This window comes from Halichondria panicea, chromosome 1 (assembly GCF_963675165.1).
Source record: "Halichondria panicea chromosome 1, odHalPani1.1, whole genome shotgun sequence".
Taxonomy (NCBI): Eukaryota; Metazoa; Porifera; class Demospongiae; order Suberitida; family Halichondriidae; genus Halichondria; species Halichondria panicea.
In genome coordinates, this window is record NC_087377.1 from 1712403 (window position 1) to 1733084 (window position 20682).

At 41.7% G+C, this 20682-nt stretch overlaps 1 protein-coding gene across 1 annotated transcript; it reads right to left on the reverse strand.

The window, feature by feature from the left end:
• Positions 1-67: 67 nt before the first annotated feature.
• On the reverse strand, positions 68-12265 carry LOC135352207 (uncharacterized). Its single transcript, XM_064551369.1, has 15 exons — positions 12228-12265; positions 11948-12001; positions 11338-11367; positions 11216-11245; positions 10798-11120; positions 10308-10409; positions 9933-10040; positions 7957-8016; positions 7026-7091; positions 6851-6904; positions 1702-4121; positions 1391-1622; positions 887-934; positions 431-772; positions 68-272 (listed from the first exon to the last, which is right to left on the reverse strand). The coding sequence occupies exons 1-15, from the start codon at positions 12248-12250 to the stop codon at positions 202-204; spliced, it is 3963 nt and encodes a 1320-aa protein (XP_064407439.1). The 5' UTR covers positions 12251-12265; the 3' UTR covers positions 68-201.
• Between the last annotated feature and the right edge of the window lie 8417 nt (positions 12266-20682).

The following is a 20682-nucleotide window of genomic DNA, read 5'->3' on the forward strand; positions in this document are numbered from 1 at the left end:
CTGATGGGAAAAATTGACTATTCAGTGCCTGTTACCGAGGAAACAATTGATCACCATGGAAACGATATTATGAATAAAACTTTTTTTTCATTATCAAAATACAAGATGTAAAACTAGTGAAAATCACATGAAAAGTGGTTAAATGAACAAGAGCGTATAATTTAAACTATAATTGTCTAGTGCCTAAGTGTTGGTATAGTGTCATGATGGTGTTGACTGATCCATGACCTCCAGTCCTGCATGAGGAGGGAGGGAGACACAAGAGTCAGTAACTAGCAAACACTGTGGGCACTATACACACTTGCACTACCAGTTGACAGTATGTATTGCTGTACTTAGTATAATTATTCACTATAATTATCGTGGCACTATACTGACGAGCAAGCTCACAAAGGTAATGGTGAAAGTGATGATTCACTAGGTAACTCACTGGTATGCTCCACACAGGCCTTGTGAATGCTGCGAACTGCCTCTCCGTCCTCAATCTCTGAGGCAATTTCCACTAATCGACCGTAAGTAGCTGACGATTTCAATGGATACATTTCAACAATACTTTTACTCTTCCATTTCTTCAGAGCAGTGTAAAATCTCCCAGGGATATTATCAATCATGGAAGGACTCTGATCGATAGCGTATACCTCAGCATCACTGAGGCCCAGCCTGTGCTTGTAATCGTTGTATCCAGCAATCACAGTAGACAACTGGAGAAGAGCTTCATCCGAGCACTCTTGACTCAACTGAGCTGTAGTCGCTGTCGTCTCACGTTGTTGAACTGTACAGATTAAACATACACAGTTAAGTGACATCATTTCCTCTATAAAATGTACAGTACTGTTCGGATTTACAAAATAATACTACAGTCAAACCAATGCACAGTATCTGCTACCTGACTGAGTAGTTGTGTGTGGAGTGGCTAGTGGAGTCACTGCATTACCTGTGAGGAGGATATGACAATATAACAGTCATACACTAGAGTACCACTTCATTACACAATGTTACGATCAAGCTACTCTTAGACCTAAGAGCTAAGAATCCAAGGTGCCATAATAAAAGCTTCACACTATATTATACATTTAATTTTTTGGGGCAGAGAACAAGCTTTCCAAATAAAAAGTAATAATGTAATACATGTAAGTATAGAAGTTGTAGGGCTTAGTATGATGAATTAATGGGATTACGGACAACAAAGAAAGTAGTTACTTGAGGTTAGATAACTGCATTACCTGTGAAGATAATTAACAATAACAGTCATGAGACATTCTTACACGATGCAACGACTGCTGCATAGCTTCAATCTATAGATTGACCACTTGTACATACATTTATGTATAGTGTCACTATAATAAAGCTTCACACGCAATGGTAAGTGGGTTTGCATGCATGCTCTTACCGATACTTTTTCTCAGGCAGTGGTACACGGTGAAGAAATGCTTCTGGTTCTTGGAGATCTCACAACTGATAAAGCCTTTGAAGTGACCATTTGACGAGGCTTTGAATTCCAATTCATTTCCAGTCCCGCAGATTTTCGGACATCTCTTCCTCCACTTGAAAGAGAGGCTTGGACCTAGGTCCTCAGCAAATGGAAGAGCAAGGAGAGTAACATCATGTCCCAGGCTGACTTCCTGCACACACATAAAAAACAATAAGAAGAAAACTATCTGAAATGCAGGTACAAATAATCATTAGAAATCCTTCACTAACCTTTGCAAACCAACATTCTTGGTGAGGGCTGAGAGAAACTTTGTGTGTGCAGTTAAAGCAGGGATCAACTCCTGTTGTGAGGAGGCAAAGCTTGGAACTATCTTCATGTTTGCCACAATAGCAGTCGAAGGCAATAATCGGAGTGAGTAGTGGACTAATATCCTTCATCACCAACAGGAGGGTTGAGAGGACGTAGGAACAGAGCTCGTGCATCGTATGGTCCTTGTATTTTCGAATAATTCGTATTTCGTAGCTATCAACGTGAGAAATAAGGGTAACAAAATGCTTGGCAGATTCATCAATGTGAAAGGAGACAAGGTTTCTCTTTACTGGAGAATCAGTGGCAAGTTTCCAAGTCATGCCCAGAATGCCTTTGCCTTTACTTCCCCTTGAGACCAAATCACTGATCATGGCACAGAATATTCCAGTGGGAACGTATTGGGGGTCAAATGTGATCTTGATTGGAGAGGGTGTATCAATGCCAGTGGGGGGTGGTTTCGTTAGTTCCTCGGGAGATGCACACTTGAGAATAGCAGGGATGAAATACGTCGTTTCGATTTTTTCTGTGGTATGGCCTTCCTTCACCACTGCTGTGATTTTGGCCAAAAGATGGGAATGCTCGAGCAGTATGAGCAGCTTCTCAACAGGAATCAACTGGTCTTTCTTCACACCCTGGTTTTCTTCCGAATGGCATCGAGTGATTGTTTTCAGTGAGAATTGCCCCTTTAGTATCCAATTCTTTCTCTCAGCTTCCTTGAAGTGAATACTGCTCTCTTTAGAATGGAGCTCCAGCAGCGGATTGACAACGAGGACACTAAGGCTGTTGAATACCACTTGGGGGTTGCAAATGACAAAGTTCCCAAACCAACCATCTTTGTCCTTGATCTCTGGATGATAGATCAAAGCTCCAACGTACCGATCCAGATACCAAACGGTGAATCGAACCTCCTCCTCTCTCATCTTTAACCCCTCGGTACCGATACGAATGCATTCTTCCATAGACACAATGTCAAACTCTTTTCTCAGTACAACTCCAAACAAAAGCTGTTGTGGGCGAATTCGAAGCTTGGCATCTTTGAAATAGCTACTGAATAAGCCATGAAGATGTTCACGAAGAGGTTCCATATCAGAATCAGTGCCTTCGTAGTTGTCCACTGCTATGAATTTCTTGTCTTTTGGGTTAGAAAGTAAATCCTCAAACTTGCTGGTAATCGTGCTCACGGCTTCGTTTTTCTCCGTTAACTTTTGCTCTAAACGGTTTTGGACACATTTATTGAAAGGGTCCGAGTTGAGGTGTTGGCTGATTGTTTGCTCAATGGCAGCTGTGTCTTCTGCACTGACGTTAGCTTGCTTATCACTCTTCTTTTGAGTCAAAATGTCCCGAATTGCTTTCTTTTGTTCGTGTTCTTCTAGGCTCTTGCTGGCAGTGGTACTATCGCTCTTGCAGACAGCTTTTGTTGAGGCACAATATTTCTCGTATAGAAGATCGACTTTGATTTGCATTGCCAGTTCATCCTTGAAAGTACCTATGAGGGTAGCAACAGGCTTAGTAGAGCCTAGATTGCCCAGTTTACTACACTGCTCTCTGTCAATATCCGAGTCAATCTTAGTATGATGGTTGATACCTGAGAGGATTTGAGAGAGCGTTTCTCTGTTTGTGTAAGTTGAATCGTACGGTGTGATCTTGTCCTTTCCTCGTTCGTAGGAGACTTGACACATGTCATCGAGGTCTTTGTCCAGTCGAAAGAATACCAGAAAAATCCCTGCGCCTTTGCTTAGAAAAGGAAACATCTCCACAAATCCAGGCTGCCCACCTATATCGACCAGATTGAGTAGGACTTTGTTCAGCAGCTCTTTAGTGTACTCTCCTGAACCCACAATACTCCGAAGTCTCGACACAACCTTTTCAACATCTACAGTGGTCACTTTCCCGACCTTTTTCGGTGGTTCTGGTGTTTGCCCAGGTGTTGGTGATACCGTTTCTTTGGGTGCAGTAGCAGCTTCATCGATCTTGAGTTGAGTTTGCTTCTTTGGGTCAGTGGTTTCTTTTGTGGGCTGTTCCTTAGGTGGACTGACAGTGCTGTCTTCAATAGGTTCACAGGACATAAGGTAAGAGAAGATAAATTGTGTTTCTTCCTCTAGGCTTGAAGATGCTTTGAATTCAAGCTTTGTTCCAGATTTGTCAACAAAGGCCAATACTTGTTCACACTCGGCTAGTAATGTACTGCAGCGTTTCCTTTGATCTTCGGGCAGCAAAGACAGGTTAGTAATGGATCCAACAAGCCGCTGTCGAGTGGTCGTTTTTCCAAGACCCGAGGGACCAATGAAGTGCGTCTTGAGATAATGTAGCTCTATAGTGCCACTTGTGTCGGCCATCAGCTCATCCAGTTTTTTCAAGTAGGTTCGGTTTTGAATATTGACTGTAAAAGAGCAAACAATCGGTCATACGTAATTATTTATTAAAGCAAAGTACTTAATTTCAGTAAATTGAGGTATATAAATTGTAACATTAGATAAACGGTACCAACTACAATTGTGTTCAATGGTTCGGGAGCTAAATTTAGTAGTTCCAATTTTATGATTTTCTGAACAAGACATCTCCACTGGCAAGTTTATGGTGAATGGTTGTCTATTTGGTGATACGTATAATTATATAGTAGCCATCATAAGTTTCCGTTTCGTTTTTAAAGCTGGCATAACAACACAACAGCAACGCAAGGCAACTTATTACAAATTTATACGACGTTAGAGCATAATTATACATTGTTAATGTAGCGTATGATACTATAAACGAGGCTATTTATTAAACCTACCCAGTTGCTATGATACAGACCCCAAGTGGGGAATATGATACTTTGTTGCATTTTGAGTGGGCAGATCAAAGGAAACACTGTGCCAAAATCTGCCATATGGCACAGGTCAAGCCTTGAACTGTGCCACTATCAGTATCTAGATACTGGCATAGTATGGCTGAAGTTACCTAAAGCCCACCATATGGCACAGGTCAAGCCACAGGTCAAGCCTTGAACTGTGCCACTATCTAGATACTGGCATAGTATGGCTGAAGTTACCATATGGCACAGGTCAAGCCACAGGTCAAGCCTTGAAGTGTGCCACTATCTAGATACTGGCATAGTATGGCTGAAGTTACCTATAGCCCACCCTCCACCCAGTAACCCTCCACCCAGTAACCTGAAACGGTCCCTTTTATAGTACAACACTGTTAAACAGATTCAGTGGTAGGCAGAAAACATTTTTCATGCGTCTGGAGCATTACACAGCCACCACAAGTAGTTGAAACTAGTTGTCCTATAAAAGGAGTGATGTGTACATGGAAAGGAATGCACAAGGAATGCAGTTGTTACACAGCTCACTCCTGCGCACATGGGATATATTGGCTCAGTAGTGCCTTTGCCCTCGAGGCCTGCGGCCCTAGGGACTAAGTCACTATTCTACTCTATCTATGTATGAAATCTTGAATCTTGGAGAATTCCGACAAGTCATCTGTTTAGGTAATGTTAAATTCGTACGGAATGACGCACAGGGAATGTCCCTTTAATCATTGGTGAGGTTTTACAATAAATCACTTAAATGTTGCAATCTGATGAATTGCACAATTTCAGCAGTTGGAACGAACTATAACATAGACATACACTGCCCTAGCTCAGTGTATTTACTGCATGTTCTTAGGTGCTCTAGTACATATCAATGCTTGCATGCTTCCTTGTTGAGGTTGCTGAGGAAGATATCCCATGTGTCATACTTGAACTTTTCATCACTTGTAACGATACTCTGATTTAACCACACCCATTATATAATAATATAATTATGTTATCATAAAAAATTAATGTAGACACTATACTATATAGACACTATAGCTACATGTTGTCTGGAATCTTCTCGTCCGGCTTTAGAGACATCTCAATTTAGGTTGCTAGGCAACCAAAACACATTCAATATAAAACCTTAATGAATAAATTATAATTAGCGTGCAGTGAAAATTAATCTGACGGCAAAAATTAATTAAATTATGGTTAATAAGCTCAAAAACAGTCTGTACTCCATGCAGTCATCGACTATGGTGAATCAGAGGGTCATGTATGGTAACATGACTATAGTGTATACCATATTCCTGACAACCCATGCAGGGTGTATGCACACACACACTACCATATACACATCGCTGTGCATGCGTGCCGAGGCATAATCATTCCATGCATGCATGGGCGCACAGTAAGACCTTTCAATCACAGGGTCATGATAAAATGAGTATTATTATAACGTGCAGTATAGCAGTCAATATAAAGTACCTGTTCCGTTTACGTAGTACGTCCGTAGTACACTGGTAATAAACGCTAAAAAAATATACGCTCAAGATACACTGTAATTGATACACTGTTACGTTTTTTTTCTAATTCAACTGTTGTTACATTATTCACATTCGGCTATACCCATGCAGCTCTGCACGCAGCTAGCTATTGTGAACTTTTGCAGCAGTTACCTATTGGATGATTATTACAGCTAGCTATAGCTCTGACCTTGTAGAACAGAGATAGGACTCATAATTATAGAGACTGCAGACATCCTGTTTAATGTGAAAGTTGAAAAACTTTGGTGCGTTTTATGTCTTTGTTGTAGATGCTTACAGCTAGACATAGCATAGCTAAGTAACTAGTCAGCTATGACACACGAGATGACTAGGATTGTCTCTTAAAAATTTTGGTGCGTTCTATGTCTTTGTTGTAGATGCTTACAGCTAGACATAGCATAGCTAAGTAACTAGTCAGCTATGACACGCGAGATGACTAGGATTGTCTCTTGGTTTATTTTCTAACACTTTTCTGCGAAAAGTATTTGCTTGCAACGTGCAACGGTACGTTTATAATACGGTGTGAAAACGAAAACGTTATAAACGTGTATGTACTACGAATCTACTACAGACTTACTATACGTAAACGGAACGGGTACTTTTATATTGACCACTATTGTATGTGTATAAAGAGAAGAGGGCATGCAACTCACTAAAAGTGTGAGGCTGTATCAATTTACACATGAACGGCAGGTCTAAAAATAGCGACAGTATGAATTATTTTGGCTGAGTCTGAGCAGCACGCCCACTTCTCTTAATAATTAAGGAATTATTACTCACTTGGGTTAGGGCCTTCCTTTGAAGTGGAAGGATGTTTGGAACCATTTGGAGTATCTGAGGGTGTAACAGTAAGAAGTCATATGTAAAACAGTATTAAAAATGATCTGAAAGGTCTTCGTTCTACAGTAGATGGGTAGGCACATGATCATTGTTGGGCTATAATAGAGTCTCCTACCAGTTGTTTCTGGTTGTTCATTGCCAGCACTGGGTGTCTGTTTACCAGAGAGAGGGTCAGAAGTCACTGGAGGAGAATGAGACAATTGTCTGACAGTCAGTACATAAAAACCAAGTCCAATGACTATAGGCTGTACACTGAAAAAAGGTCAGAATCACTTGAGACATAATCTTATGCCAATAACAATGCTGATAAAAAATCTCAACTGCTGTAGGAAAGGCAATGAATAACATTCGTCATTAAGACCGTAATTATTAGACTATTGCTCCTGCGTCCTCTGGGTGAGGATTAAAACATGTTTAGCTGACCCAGCATTAATAAACCTAACATGGTAGGGGAGTAGCATATTACTAATCACATAGGATATGTAACACCAAGAGTTCATTAGGAAGAGTACGCAACTCCACTTAAAACCATAGTAGGCGGTCCTTCAGGCCTACGTCACAACCACATGCTGTTGTATAAACTGTGAAATCAAATTTCAATGAATAACATAGTGATGATTATCACTAATGTTATTCATTTACAACTGGGGTAGGAAAGGCAATGAATAACAGCGTTACTAATTTTATTCATTGCCTTTCCTACTTGTTGCGGTTACAACAGCCAGTATCTGTGACGTAGGTGTGGAGGAATGCTTTTTGTACACAGTCTATTGGAGTTGCGTAATGAACTCTTGGTAACACTCAATGACATGGTTACTAGAGATTTATGGCAACGTAATGTTTAGGCAAGTAAACCACTTTACCCTAGCTTGGCTATAGGAACATGTTAGACTAGTGCGTAATTGAATGCCAAATTAATGTTAGAGCAAATGTTACAGGGTGGGGGAAAGTGAACCAGGGGGATATCCCTAACATTATGGGGGGGGGGGGTAAATTGATCCACTTTCCTCCCCATGCACTGTATGCCCTAGCCTGGTATTACTCACTTGATGAGGTCTTGTCAACAATTGAATTAGAAAGAAGTTGTTCGGAACCATTTAGAGTATCTGAGTGCTCTGCGCACTTAAGGCCCGGGTCCAGATTTTAACACCAAAATTTACACTATGTTCATACTGCTGTATTATTTGCAATATACAGTGTATGCTGCATCAAAATGATCCAAAATGAAGCTCAATGTTTTCTTTTTCCAAAAAACTAATTAGCTTAATTCAATTATGCTAATTAGTCCCATAAATGATGATGACGTCATGCCACTTTCAGAAAGAGAAGTGCAAATACGGCGTTGAAGATGCCAAGATCAAGCTTCAAAAACAAGGCTAGATGAACATCTCATAGCTAGGTACTAGTATCCTTGATGGGAAGAGTAGGAGTTATTGTATTCTTGAGATACACAAAATAGCCTACCTCTAGGGTGGCTGTCAGAGCTAAAGAAGCTAGCATAGCTAAAAAAGTTTTGGACATTTTTACTTCCCATCAAGGAAACATAATCATAACAACATAATCTATCTTTTGAGGGCCTAAACAGCTACTCTTACCTTGTTTAAGTCCGCCGTATTTGTTGCCAAAGATAATCTATAATAGTTCTAGCAGCTAGCTAAGCAAATACATTGACCTTATGACGTCATGTGCAATGAATAACATTAATAAACATTATGAATCTCATTAACACTACATGATCTACATGATCTACATAAAATGTAGGCAATGAATAAAATTAATCTTATCAGTGCCTGACCCAGGCCTTAACTGCCCAGAGTGTGACAGTAACAATTAATAATTATGTCATCTAACACATAAAGTATATACAACTGCAATAGTAATTCAGAACCTCTCCAATCTACGTAACAGTATAGACACACACGCACGCACGCACGCACGCACGCACACACACACACACACACACACACACACACACACACACACACACACACACACACACACACACACACACACACACACACACACACACGTGGTCATGTGTAGCAGGTTTTTTAGCTGGATAGTAAACCTGAGGGAGTGTAGTGGCTTGCAGAAGCCACTAATCACTCCAGGGTTACTATCCAGCTAAGAAGCTGTACTACACATGGTCTATCTCATGGTCTATCTCCCTTAGAAAATGCATTTTTGTTGGTACTAGTTAGAGCCCTGCTAGCAGGTCACTAACCAGATAGTGACCTGCTAGCAGGTTTCTTAGTTGGCAGTGGCCACTTCAAAGCTTGAATATGCAAATTTTTTCTAAACAGTGCCAAAGTCTATTTGTTGAGGTTGACCTTCATAATGTTGTCATAACTCATAACTTTGTATACTTCTAAATTTACTAACCCTAAGCTTCATACATATACAATTGTATACCATTGGATTCCTTGTTAAAAGCGCTTCTTATCTGGATGCTGTAGGCTACAACCAGCTAAAAGTTAACCATGTAAAAGTTCCTGGCATACTTGTCAACCATAAATGAAGCCATAATTGATCACATAACTTCCGGGCAACGCAAATAGACTTTAGTGATGTATTATAGGCCAAGAAGTAGAATGGAATGTGCGTGGGAGTTGTCATTAATGAACTCCTGATTACCATATAGCGGGTAATTTTCGTAGGGTAAAAAATTTTTCAAATCAAGAAACGGTGGTTTTCGTGAGTAAAAATTTCGTTTAGTCTCGTTTCCCGCCTGCATTTCTATGTTCCGGTAAGCCATGCCTACGTTGTGGAGGTCAGCTTGCCCACGAAAATAACGAATACATTACCCCACGAAAATTACCCGCTATACGGTATGACGTTTCACATTCCACGCCGGTATTATTAGGGGTCTACAAAACACGTAATTGTACCACAACCATTTGTCCTACAAAAACAACGAAGGTATCTATGAAACCGGCATGGCTTGCTCTATTGGTGTACCAAATTTAAGCTTCATACACCACTGTTTGTGGAAATTAGGTATGGGATTTCTAGTGACACATACCTGGTTTAGGAGTGGAGGGTTGATGAGATTTGAGATAATCAACAACTTCAGTGTGACCCCAGTCTACTGCCACGTCAAGAGGAGTCTTGCCCCAATCATCAGTCACATCTGGACAGGTAAGGGACAGAGATCTTGTAGTAGTACTGACATCATTGACCATTACCATGCATGCACAATCAGCACAATCAGATACTTATCGAGTACGGGATGCCTATTATTATAATATTAGTATCGTGTATGTATTGTATTACAGTTACCATAATTATAATTATGACTACATGATGATACATACAGGTACACTGATTAATTCACGGGTTGTTTACGTTTCCAATCAGAGGATCTAATGAAACGGTACCCACTACAAAAATGACTTACCAACATCAACCTTGAGTACCTCCACAAGGTATTTTACAACTTGTATATGTCCACTCACACAAGCCCTGTGTAGTGGTGTTAGGTTCCCCTTGTCCCTCGCATCTGTATGTGGTGATATAACCTCATAGAAGTGATGACATGCACACACAATGACAACTCAACTAAAATGTATTATTGGTTTGTATAGTATTCAAAATGAAGTTAATTATGATAATAAATACACCATGCACTATTAAGGTTCTCCGTGCTGGTCAGTAATTATCCCAGCTGGGTGAGATAATTATGTTATTAGTGTGCGTGTACACAGTATCAAGGATTGTGGGAAATGAGAAATTACTTGAAAAAACATGTCTTATAATTATTATTACAATCTACATGTACATCAACACATGCATGTTTTGTAATCTAGGAAATTAAACAGTCTATAAAAACATTCTTGTTGGGCTCAATCCTTTAGCTATGAACACTACCGCGACTGACACACACTTACCAATATGACATTTCATCTTTTGTGAGAGATACACCACAGTCTCCATATGTCCTCCCCTACACGCCCAGTGAAATGCAGTCATGCCCCATCGTCCATCACCTTTCTCTATATCAGCTCCACCACTAACGAGTGCTCTAGTGATCTCCAGGTAGCCGTAGTAGCATGCTCGGTGTACTGGAGGGATACTATAATTGTCCCTCCACTCCTCACTCCAGTAGAGCTGGTGATTGGGGTTGGCCCCCTGTCCCAAAACGGACCTCACTTTGCTGACATCCTTATTGTATACAGCCTCATACAGATCCCTGGCCAGCTGCTCCTGAACACTGCATGTACAATAGTGTGTGCATGTGTGTGTGGGTATAGGTACATTTTGTAGGTAGGTGTGCGTGTGTGACATGCAATTCAACAAATTGCTTACCTGGGTGTATCTGGTTCAGTTTCCAGTCTCCTGTGTGATGTGTGTAGGTGTGTGTGTGTGGTGTGTGCATGTGTGTGTGGGTGGGTGTGTGTGTGGGACATGCAATTCAACAAATTGCTTACCTGGGTGTATCTGGTTCAGTGTCCAGCCTCCTGTGTGTGCGTGTGTGTGTGTGTGTGTGTGTGTGTGTGTGTGTGTGTGTGTGTGTGTGTGTAGGTGTGTGTATGGTGTGTGTGTATGTGTGTGTGGGACATGTAATTCAACAAATTGCTTACCTGGGTATATCTGGTTCAGTTTCCAGTCTCCTGTGTGATATGTGTGTGTGTGTGTGTGTGTGTGTGTGTGTGTGTGTGTGTGTGTGTGTGTATGTGTGGGTGTATACAATGTACATTAATGAGCTCTTGTGAGCATTTATAAGCTCCACACTATAACAATCAGGTGGTGTCAATAAGGATTTAGTATAGAGGGGGAAATAAGGCGTGCTTTTGAAAAGTAACCAGAACATTTTTCTGAAAAAGGTCAACTGTTATTTCAATACCCTGTTTTAGTATGTAACACTGCCAGCTATGGTCACTCAGTCATACAACTATAGTACCTGAATGCAAATTTTAGGGGGGGGGAGGAATTGGAGCCAGAGGGAGGATATCCCTGTATGACACCCTGACAATGATTAGCTATAATATTTTTATAGCCTGTTAAAATTAATTGCAAGCTAAACTGTACTTTGCTCACGTTCTCCTCTCTGGGGTCTTGAGACCGAGTTTCTTGCGACTCCACGGCACTAACCTGATGTGTGTGTGTTAGGGGGTCAAGTTTGTGTACGGACAATTATAATAATTATTACAATCAAAGTACTTCTTGATGCATGGTGGTATATGCAAGTTACTAGCTAGAGTAATACAACATGCAGAGCTTCCATTGATGAGCTCCAATTCTGATGAGGTGATTCCAATGGAATGATCCTCCCTCCATGCAATCACAAGGTGGCACTCTAGTCTACATGTTCACTCACCCTGAGTCTTCTCCAGTAGCCATCGAAGCTTTGTTCAAACACTCACCCCTTATTTCTCAGTAAACATAACAAAGCAAAGTGCCGCACCCTCTTTCTGGGGCCTTCCCCTACTAATTAAACTGATCTATTTTTAGATACACAATTATAATTATTTGAGTGGGTGTTGATAATGATTCACAGCCACCACACTATAAAAAATAGCACATTAATGGTGGTGACCTAGGTAACTAGTAACTACACAGTTCTCTAGTGAGCAGCTCTTGAAATCCTCCAGCTCTTTGAGAGGACAGGCATCCAGTTTAGCTCTTATATATACCTACAGTGGGAAAACAAGAGAGTCTCAAGTGGAATATTGTACTCTTGTGTGTGTGTGTGTGTGTGTGTGTGTGGGAGTAAGTGGGTGGATATAAATATAAGGTGGGTGAATTTGTGTCCACTGTTCGTGTTACTAGCTCAAACAAAATGCTCACTTAAATATACAGCCAACCTCAAAGTCTCCATTATAGACCTGTGTTAGCAGGCCACCCTCTATAATACAGCCAGGTTAATGGACCTCATAGCATGTGTTTGGACCTGTGCTAGCAGACCACCCTCTATAATACAGCCAGGTTAATAGAGTATAGTTCAATGGAGCCTATAGTCACTATAATTATTATTATTATTATTAGAGGCCGATTGGTCTCTAATGGTCACATATTGACAATGCAGGGAATGAGGTCAGAGGTCAACTAGACTAGTATAATATAGCATTTTGTTTCTTGCTTGTAAGTGAAAAGTGTTGCAATGTTATTAATAGTAAGGTACTCACAAAGACATTAGTGACATGGTTGGTGGTTCCTGTGATCCTGGACACCACCTCACACACTTGCCAGATACTGGGGCGCAGCTCAGGGTCAGAGGTCAACAGGTAGCCTACAAGGGAGGGGGAGAATACACGTATCATTAGAGCAATACACTTAAGGATGGCAGAGTATCATAGCACCTGTAGCTAGTGTGTGTTCTTAAATATAATTACTGAAAAAACAGGTCCAGTTCACAAAGAAAAACCCCACTATTACAATAGTCTTAAACTAGGTATACCCACCCGGTGGTGCTGGTTACATTTTATTATAGGATTTGTGTGTGTGAGGGGGTGGAGGCATGTACCTGTCAAGTTGTGCAGGTATTGTGTGTAGGAAGAGTCTTCAGGAATGCTGTACTGAGCACTGACTATGGCTAGAGGGTTGTCACCAAATGGAGTATCCATGAAGCACAGCTTGAACAGTAGTACGCCCAGTGCCTGTGTGTGGGCGGGTGTGTGTTGTGTGAGGGTGTGATGATAATTATGGGTATTCAGTGTTCATTGACAGCTTTCAAATGACTACCACTTAACATGGTTCAGTAAACGTGATTCAAGGAAATTCTCCACTCATCCCCACATTCCACAGTCTTACACAGACAGACCACATTCACAAAATGCAAACCTTATTACAAAAAACATAAGTCAACCACTAGCTACAGTGTACACAGTGGGGACCACACATAAAGAGGAATTTCGCCCCTTTTAGCCTTGTTTCCCAGTAAACATAATCATTGCTCAGATCCTCCCCCTTTTCAGAGAGGTGTCACATTCCACCCCTTTCACAGTACACAAAGCAATTTGGTTGAATGTCATTGAAAGGTCATAATTAGTGAAAGGTCACCTCCAATAGTACTGCCACATGTCCATCCATACATGCATGGATAAATAATTACACCATACTGTAGTTTAAAATACAATGACAAATGAAACCTCTCAGCCCATGCCAACTCAGCTAGCATATGGTTGCTCAATATTGACCTCCCTCCACCAAAGGTCTAATACATTGCTACAAGTCATCAACCATCTTTACCTGCACTTCCAGAGTTGAGCCAGCCTCCAGCTCATCAGTGTATGCATGGACTAACACACTAGAGCAATATCAGCAATCCCATCAAACTGCAGTCTGAAGGTGTACTCCATGCAGTGTATAGTTGCCCTCAGCTGTAGAGTGGTCCCAGCTGGCAGTCCATCCACCAATATCACATTGATACTGCCCTTGTCATGAGTACACCAGTACAGCCTCTGGACCATAGATGAGAGGAGGGAAGTTAGCTGTATAGGTAAAGTTGACATGCAGTTAGCAATTGCAATAAGTATATACCCAAGTGGACTAAGTGGTGGTTTTAGAGGGCAGTACCTTGACCTTGTATAAGCCCTTATACCTGCACATACTCTTTCCTCAGATCAGGACATGAATTCTTGTGTACCATTGGGTACATTGCTAAACCTCACATGAACAATCTCCTACAACTGAGATAAGCTAATTGCAAACCACATTAGTTATTATACACGTACTTGTATTATAGCCAGACAATAACACACATAATTATACGTATCTTCACAGCCCAACACTGCGTATACACTCTACGTATATGGAACAGATAACGAACATGCAAGCCTCTTATCAAACTTTATATTTCTCACAAGTTATGATGCAGGATGATGCTGCCCACCCGGGGTACCTGTGTAGGGCTGAGGAATTGATGGACACAATAAAGACAATAGACTACCATCATGCACGCAGGTACACTACCACCCACTACATTAGTATGAGTACGCAATGGGGGACCATACATTACAACAAAGGGAGCTAGAGAGCTAGTCCATAGATAAAGTATCTGGGTCCACTCAATAAGACCTGACACTACTCACCCAAGCATTGTCCAGCTCCCTCTGCAGACTAGCCACCATATCCACCAACATTAATCAGGACTGCAATGCATGATCCTCCATCGTTCGCGCTCTAGCCTCGAGACCAGCCGTTTGTTATAAGGAAAGGTTGGTCTCGAGGCTACTCGCGCTCATGCCTGCCTTCTCTGATCTGAGGCTATGTGGTTAACAAGAAGCTGCAACTGAAGTGATCCCGTACCCAACAAAAATGGTAAAGGGTCACTAAACTAGAAAGCTGAAATGAAATTTTGCCAAAAAGTATAAAAATAGAAGGTGATGGTATATATACATGTATACACACACACAGAACACAGAGCATTATAATAGTCAGTACTTATAGTCAACACAGAGTTAGTTCTTTACTTGACATTCTTGCATGCTTCTTTACTTGACATCTTTATTCGTCCCTTTCAAGTAGCTCCAGTATCTGTATGAAAGCATGAGCACAGCACAATAAACTAGAGCCTTATAAGCAAAACATTGCAATAAAACACTGTGTGCAATCAAAATAGGGATCAGATTTATGAATAATTCCAGTAATAATCTGTTTAAAAACATGAGTGCATGATTTAGGAGCCCTCAGGGCTAGTAGAACCATCAAGTACTTAGAATGCTGTATACTATTATGGCATGGCACAACTGCATGACGAGCAAGCTCACAAAGTTAATAAGGTAACTCACGTGTATCCTTGACACAGGCCTTGTGAATGCTGCGAACTGCCTCTCCGTCCTCAATCTCTGAGGCAATTTCCACTAATCGACCGTAAGTAGCTGTTGAATTCAATGGATTGAATTGGAGAATATTTTTACTCTTCCACTTCTTTAGAGCAGCGAGGAATTTCCCTGGAATACCAACAAATGTGTGATCGATAGCACCAATCTCAGCATCACTGAGGCCCAGCCTGTGCTTGTATCTGTCATAGCCAGCAATCTCGGTAGACAACTGGAGAAGAGCATCATCCCAGCACTCACTACTCAACCGAGGGGCAGTCGCTGTCACTATCGTCTTATGTGGTTGAACTGTACAGATCAAAGTACATTACATTATTTCAAATGACATGCAACGGCACGTAGTGGCAATACTCTGAAATGTACACCAAATACTTTATCACTGTCACATGAGACCCCATACACAATACAACTGTCAAGGCTATAATTGAAGATTGCTTCAATTTAGATTGCTATACTTGTACAATAATGATGTCATGAATAATTATAGTGATCACATTAATTCCCAAGTTGTTCCCTTAATTAGCTTATTACCAATGCATATGATTTAATTAGATCTCACTTTTCATTGGCTAACTAGAGCTATGTGTACAGAGGACTTCTGCCAACCAACCTGAAATCCTCTGTACATGTATATGTAGAGAAGTACATTTGTATCCTCAAGCAAACTATAGTTTGGGCAGAATATTGGCAGTACATGGAATGCTGTGGTGAACCCATACAAATGTTATTATTGCTTTCACTTCATTTGAAATGCAAACCTTAATTATTAAAGTCACCACTAGCTATTTGCATTGTCCTAATACAAATCTATTTTGTAGCTCTTTATCAAAATAATTATGTGTTTAAATTAGCAATAAGTCAACCACTAGCTACAGTGCACACAGTGGGACCACACTATAGGCTCTGTACACTAGCTACAGTGCACACAGTGGGACCACACTATAGGCTCTGTACACTATAGCTACAGTGTACACAGTGGGACCACACTATAGGCTCTGTACACTAGCTACAGTGCACACAGTGAGACCACACTATAGGCTCTGTACACTAGTCTACAGTGCACACAGTGGGACCACACTATAGGCTCTGTACACCAGCTACAGTGCACACAGTGGGACCACACTATAGGCTCTGTACACCAGCTACAGTGTACACAGTGGGACCACACTATAGGCTCTGTACACTAGCTACAGTGCACACAGTGGGACCACACTATAGGCTCTGTACACTAGCTACAGTGCACACAGTGGGACCACACTATAGGCTCTGTACACTAGCTACAGTGCACACAGTGGGACCACACTATAGGCTCTGTACACTAGCTACAGTGCATACAGTGGGACCACACTATATAGGCTCTGTACACTAGCTACAGTGCAACCACACTATAGGCTCTGTATGTACTAGCTACAGTGTACACAGTGGGACCACACTATAGGCTCTATACACCAGCTACAGTGCACACAGTGGGACCATACTATAGGCTCCGTACACCAGCTACAGTGCACACAGTGGGACCACACTATAGGCTCCGTACACTAGCTACAGTGCACACAGTGGGACCACACTATAGGCTCTGTACACTAGCTACAGTACACACAGTGAGACCACACTATAAGCTCTGTACACCAGCTACAGTGTACACAGTGGGACCACACTACTATAGGCTCTGTACACTAGCTACAGTGCACACAGTGGGACCACACTATAAGCTCTGTACACTAGCTACAGGGTACACAGTGGGACCACACTATAGGCTCTGTACACTAGCTACAGTGCACACAGTGGGACCACACTATAGGCTCTGTATGTACTAGCTACAGTGTACACAGTGGGACCACACTATAGGCTCTATACACCAGCTACAGTGCACACAGTGGGACCACACTATAGGCTCACAAGCTACAGTGGGACCACACTATAGGCTCTGTACACTAGCTACAGTGCACACAGTGGGACCACACTATAGGCTCTATACACCAGCTACAGTGCACACAGTGGGACCACACTATAGGCTCTGTACACAAGCTACAGTGGGACCACACTATAGGCTCTGTACACTAGCTACAGTGCACACAGTGGGACCACACTATAGGCTCCGTACACCAGCTACAGAGCACACAGTGGGACCACACTATAGGCTCTGTACACTAGCTACAGTGTACACAGTGGGACCACACTATAGGCTCTATACACCAGCTACAGTGCACACAGTGGGACCACACTATAAGCTCTGTACACTAGCTACAGTGCACACAGTGTGACCACACTATAGGCTCTGTACACCAGCTACAGTGCACACAGTGGGACCACACTATAGGCTCTGTACACTAGCTACAGTGCACACAGTGGGACCACACTATAGGCTCTGTACACTAGCTCCAGTGCACACAGTGGGACCACACTATAGGCTCTGTACACTAGCTACAGTGCACACAGTGGGACCACACTATAGGCTCTGTATGTACTAGCTACAGTGTACACAGTGGGACCACACTATAGGCTCTATACACCAGCTACAGTGCACACAGTGGGACCACACTATAGGCTCTGTACACAAGCTACAGTGGGACCACACTATAGGCTCTGTACACTAGCTACAGTGCACACAGTGGGACCACACTATAGGCTCCGTACACCAGCTACAGTGCACACAGTGGGACCACACTATAGGCTCTGTACACTAGCTACAGTGTACACAGTGGGACCACACTATAGGCTCTATACACCAGCTACAGTGCACACAGTGGGACCACACTATAAGCTCTGTACACTAGCTACAGTGCACACAGTGTGACCACACTATAGGCTCTGTACACCAGCTACAGTGCACACAGTGGGACCACACTATAGGCTCTGTACACTAGCTACAGTGCACACAGTGGGACCATACTATAGGCTCTGTACACCAGCTACAGTGCACACAGTGGGACCACACTATAGGCTCTGTACACTAGCTACAGTGCACACAGTGCATGGGACCACACTATAGGCTCTGTACACCAGCTACAGTGCACACAGTGGGACCACACTATAGGCTCTGTACACTAGTCTACACACTGCATGTTAATTAGAGTAGCATTTCTGCAAACAAGGTGAAAATGGTTTTTAGTGGAACAGCTGTCTACCCCTGGGCCCATACACGCAGACATTCTACTTTCAAAGGACTATAGAATATTTGCATATACACTAAATTGGAATTCCATGTAGTGGGACAAGACAACAGTCTGGCTAGGCTACCGATCAAAATTATCTCCGTAAAAATACAATTATTGGGGTCACAGATGTCACAGCTGAGTGGAGAGTGGAGTGGGAGGGCTAGCTGGATGAATGTGAGGGATGATGGGATCATTGTGACAGGGCAATGGACCGCTACTAAACTCTAGTTATCAGTCAACAGCTGGAGCTTTATTTCCTACAATGCATAGCGGGATATTTTTGCGGGTGCAATTTGGCTCCAGAGCCCTCAGCAGAAAGTTACGTGGGTTCTAATATTCGCGGGGTTCAATGCCAGGAAACCACACCCACCAATAGCATTGCATGTGAAATACCGGTGCATGGGAGTTTATCCCAGTTTTAAATGCTCTGCGAAAAACAACGAAAATTTCCCGCTATACGGTACTTGTTATCAATACCCCATTTTTAATAATACATGTGCAATGTATGCTAGCTGTGACAGGGCAATGGACCGCTACTAAACCCCAGTGATCAGTCAACAGCTGGAGCTTAATTAATAATAATTATTATAATGAAGTTGATTGTTTCCCAGATGCTTGTTATCAATAATTATCCCGTCTTTGCTATATACAAAAGTACAGCTAGCATACATGTACATGTACATGTAGGTCCTAGGTGTGTTTTTTTACGTCAAAATCAGTACAGCTTAATTGCTTTTTTAGTATTTATTTGTATGCTAGCTGTACGTTTGGATCGACGTCAAATGATATTTCGGTCTCCCTTATTCCATTAAATAATGTGTGAAAAATTGATTAACTATTATAGTGTGGGAAGTAGGGAGGAGGCACAGTGTACTATAATAATGCTTTTCTAACTCCCTAAAAATTCTATTCACAAATTTTGAGACAGTTTGCTCAATATAATCTCAAAAGCCCAATGCTATGTCAACAGTTTATAACAAGAGAGCACAGTTAGCATACAAACAGCGTCAAATACAACAAATACAAGTTTTGCTGTTTTGGATGCTTCCATTAGAGGGAGTGTTAGCAAACGTGCTGTACAAAGTTCATTCTAATCTTCACTGTCAGCTTTGAATCTGAGGCCTCAATTCACTTATTAGTTCTACTGCACGCTATAGCTGTACCTTAATTTGTAATTATTTCCCCCCACACACACACAGCACACCCACACACACACCCACACACACATACACACACCCCACACACACACACCCCACACAGCCTGTACCTTTGGGTCAACGTTAATAATCTTTCTGTCTCGTTTATTCTTAAACAGCAGACCTGAGGCATTGTCTGCAATCACCTGTGTGTGTGTGCGTGTTATATCAAACAAATACAAACAAAGTGTCCGTGTACAATAATCATGTCAACTAATTATGTACGACGAGACCAAAGGGAGCAACTGTATAATTGAGTAGTGCTATGGCACCCTACAGACTAGGAGGGCACTCACTAGTGTAGTGTTCCAAACACACGTTATAGGCTATCAAACTTTGCTGTGAAAATAAATTATGTTCTGAAAAACCACACACTTTAATTATTATAGCCCCACGCTTTCTTTTATAATTTGTGCTCGTTGATCTAAGTTATAGTTAGAACATGGGCATGAGGTATCTATGTGTTATAGTGTCCCAAAGCTCGAGGGCTTCTATTTAAACCTATTGGCTACTAGAAATGCACTAGCTTAGCAACAGTCAACCTAGCAACTGCATCATTATTCTTTTGAAAACTAATATCTAAAGTTGATATCTCTGTGTCTCTACTAAATCTGTGGTCTCTATTCAAGTCAACCCTG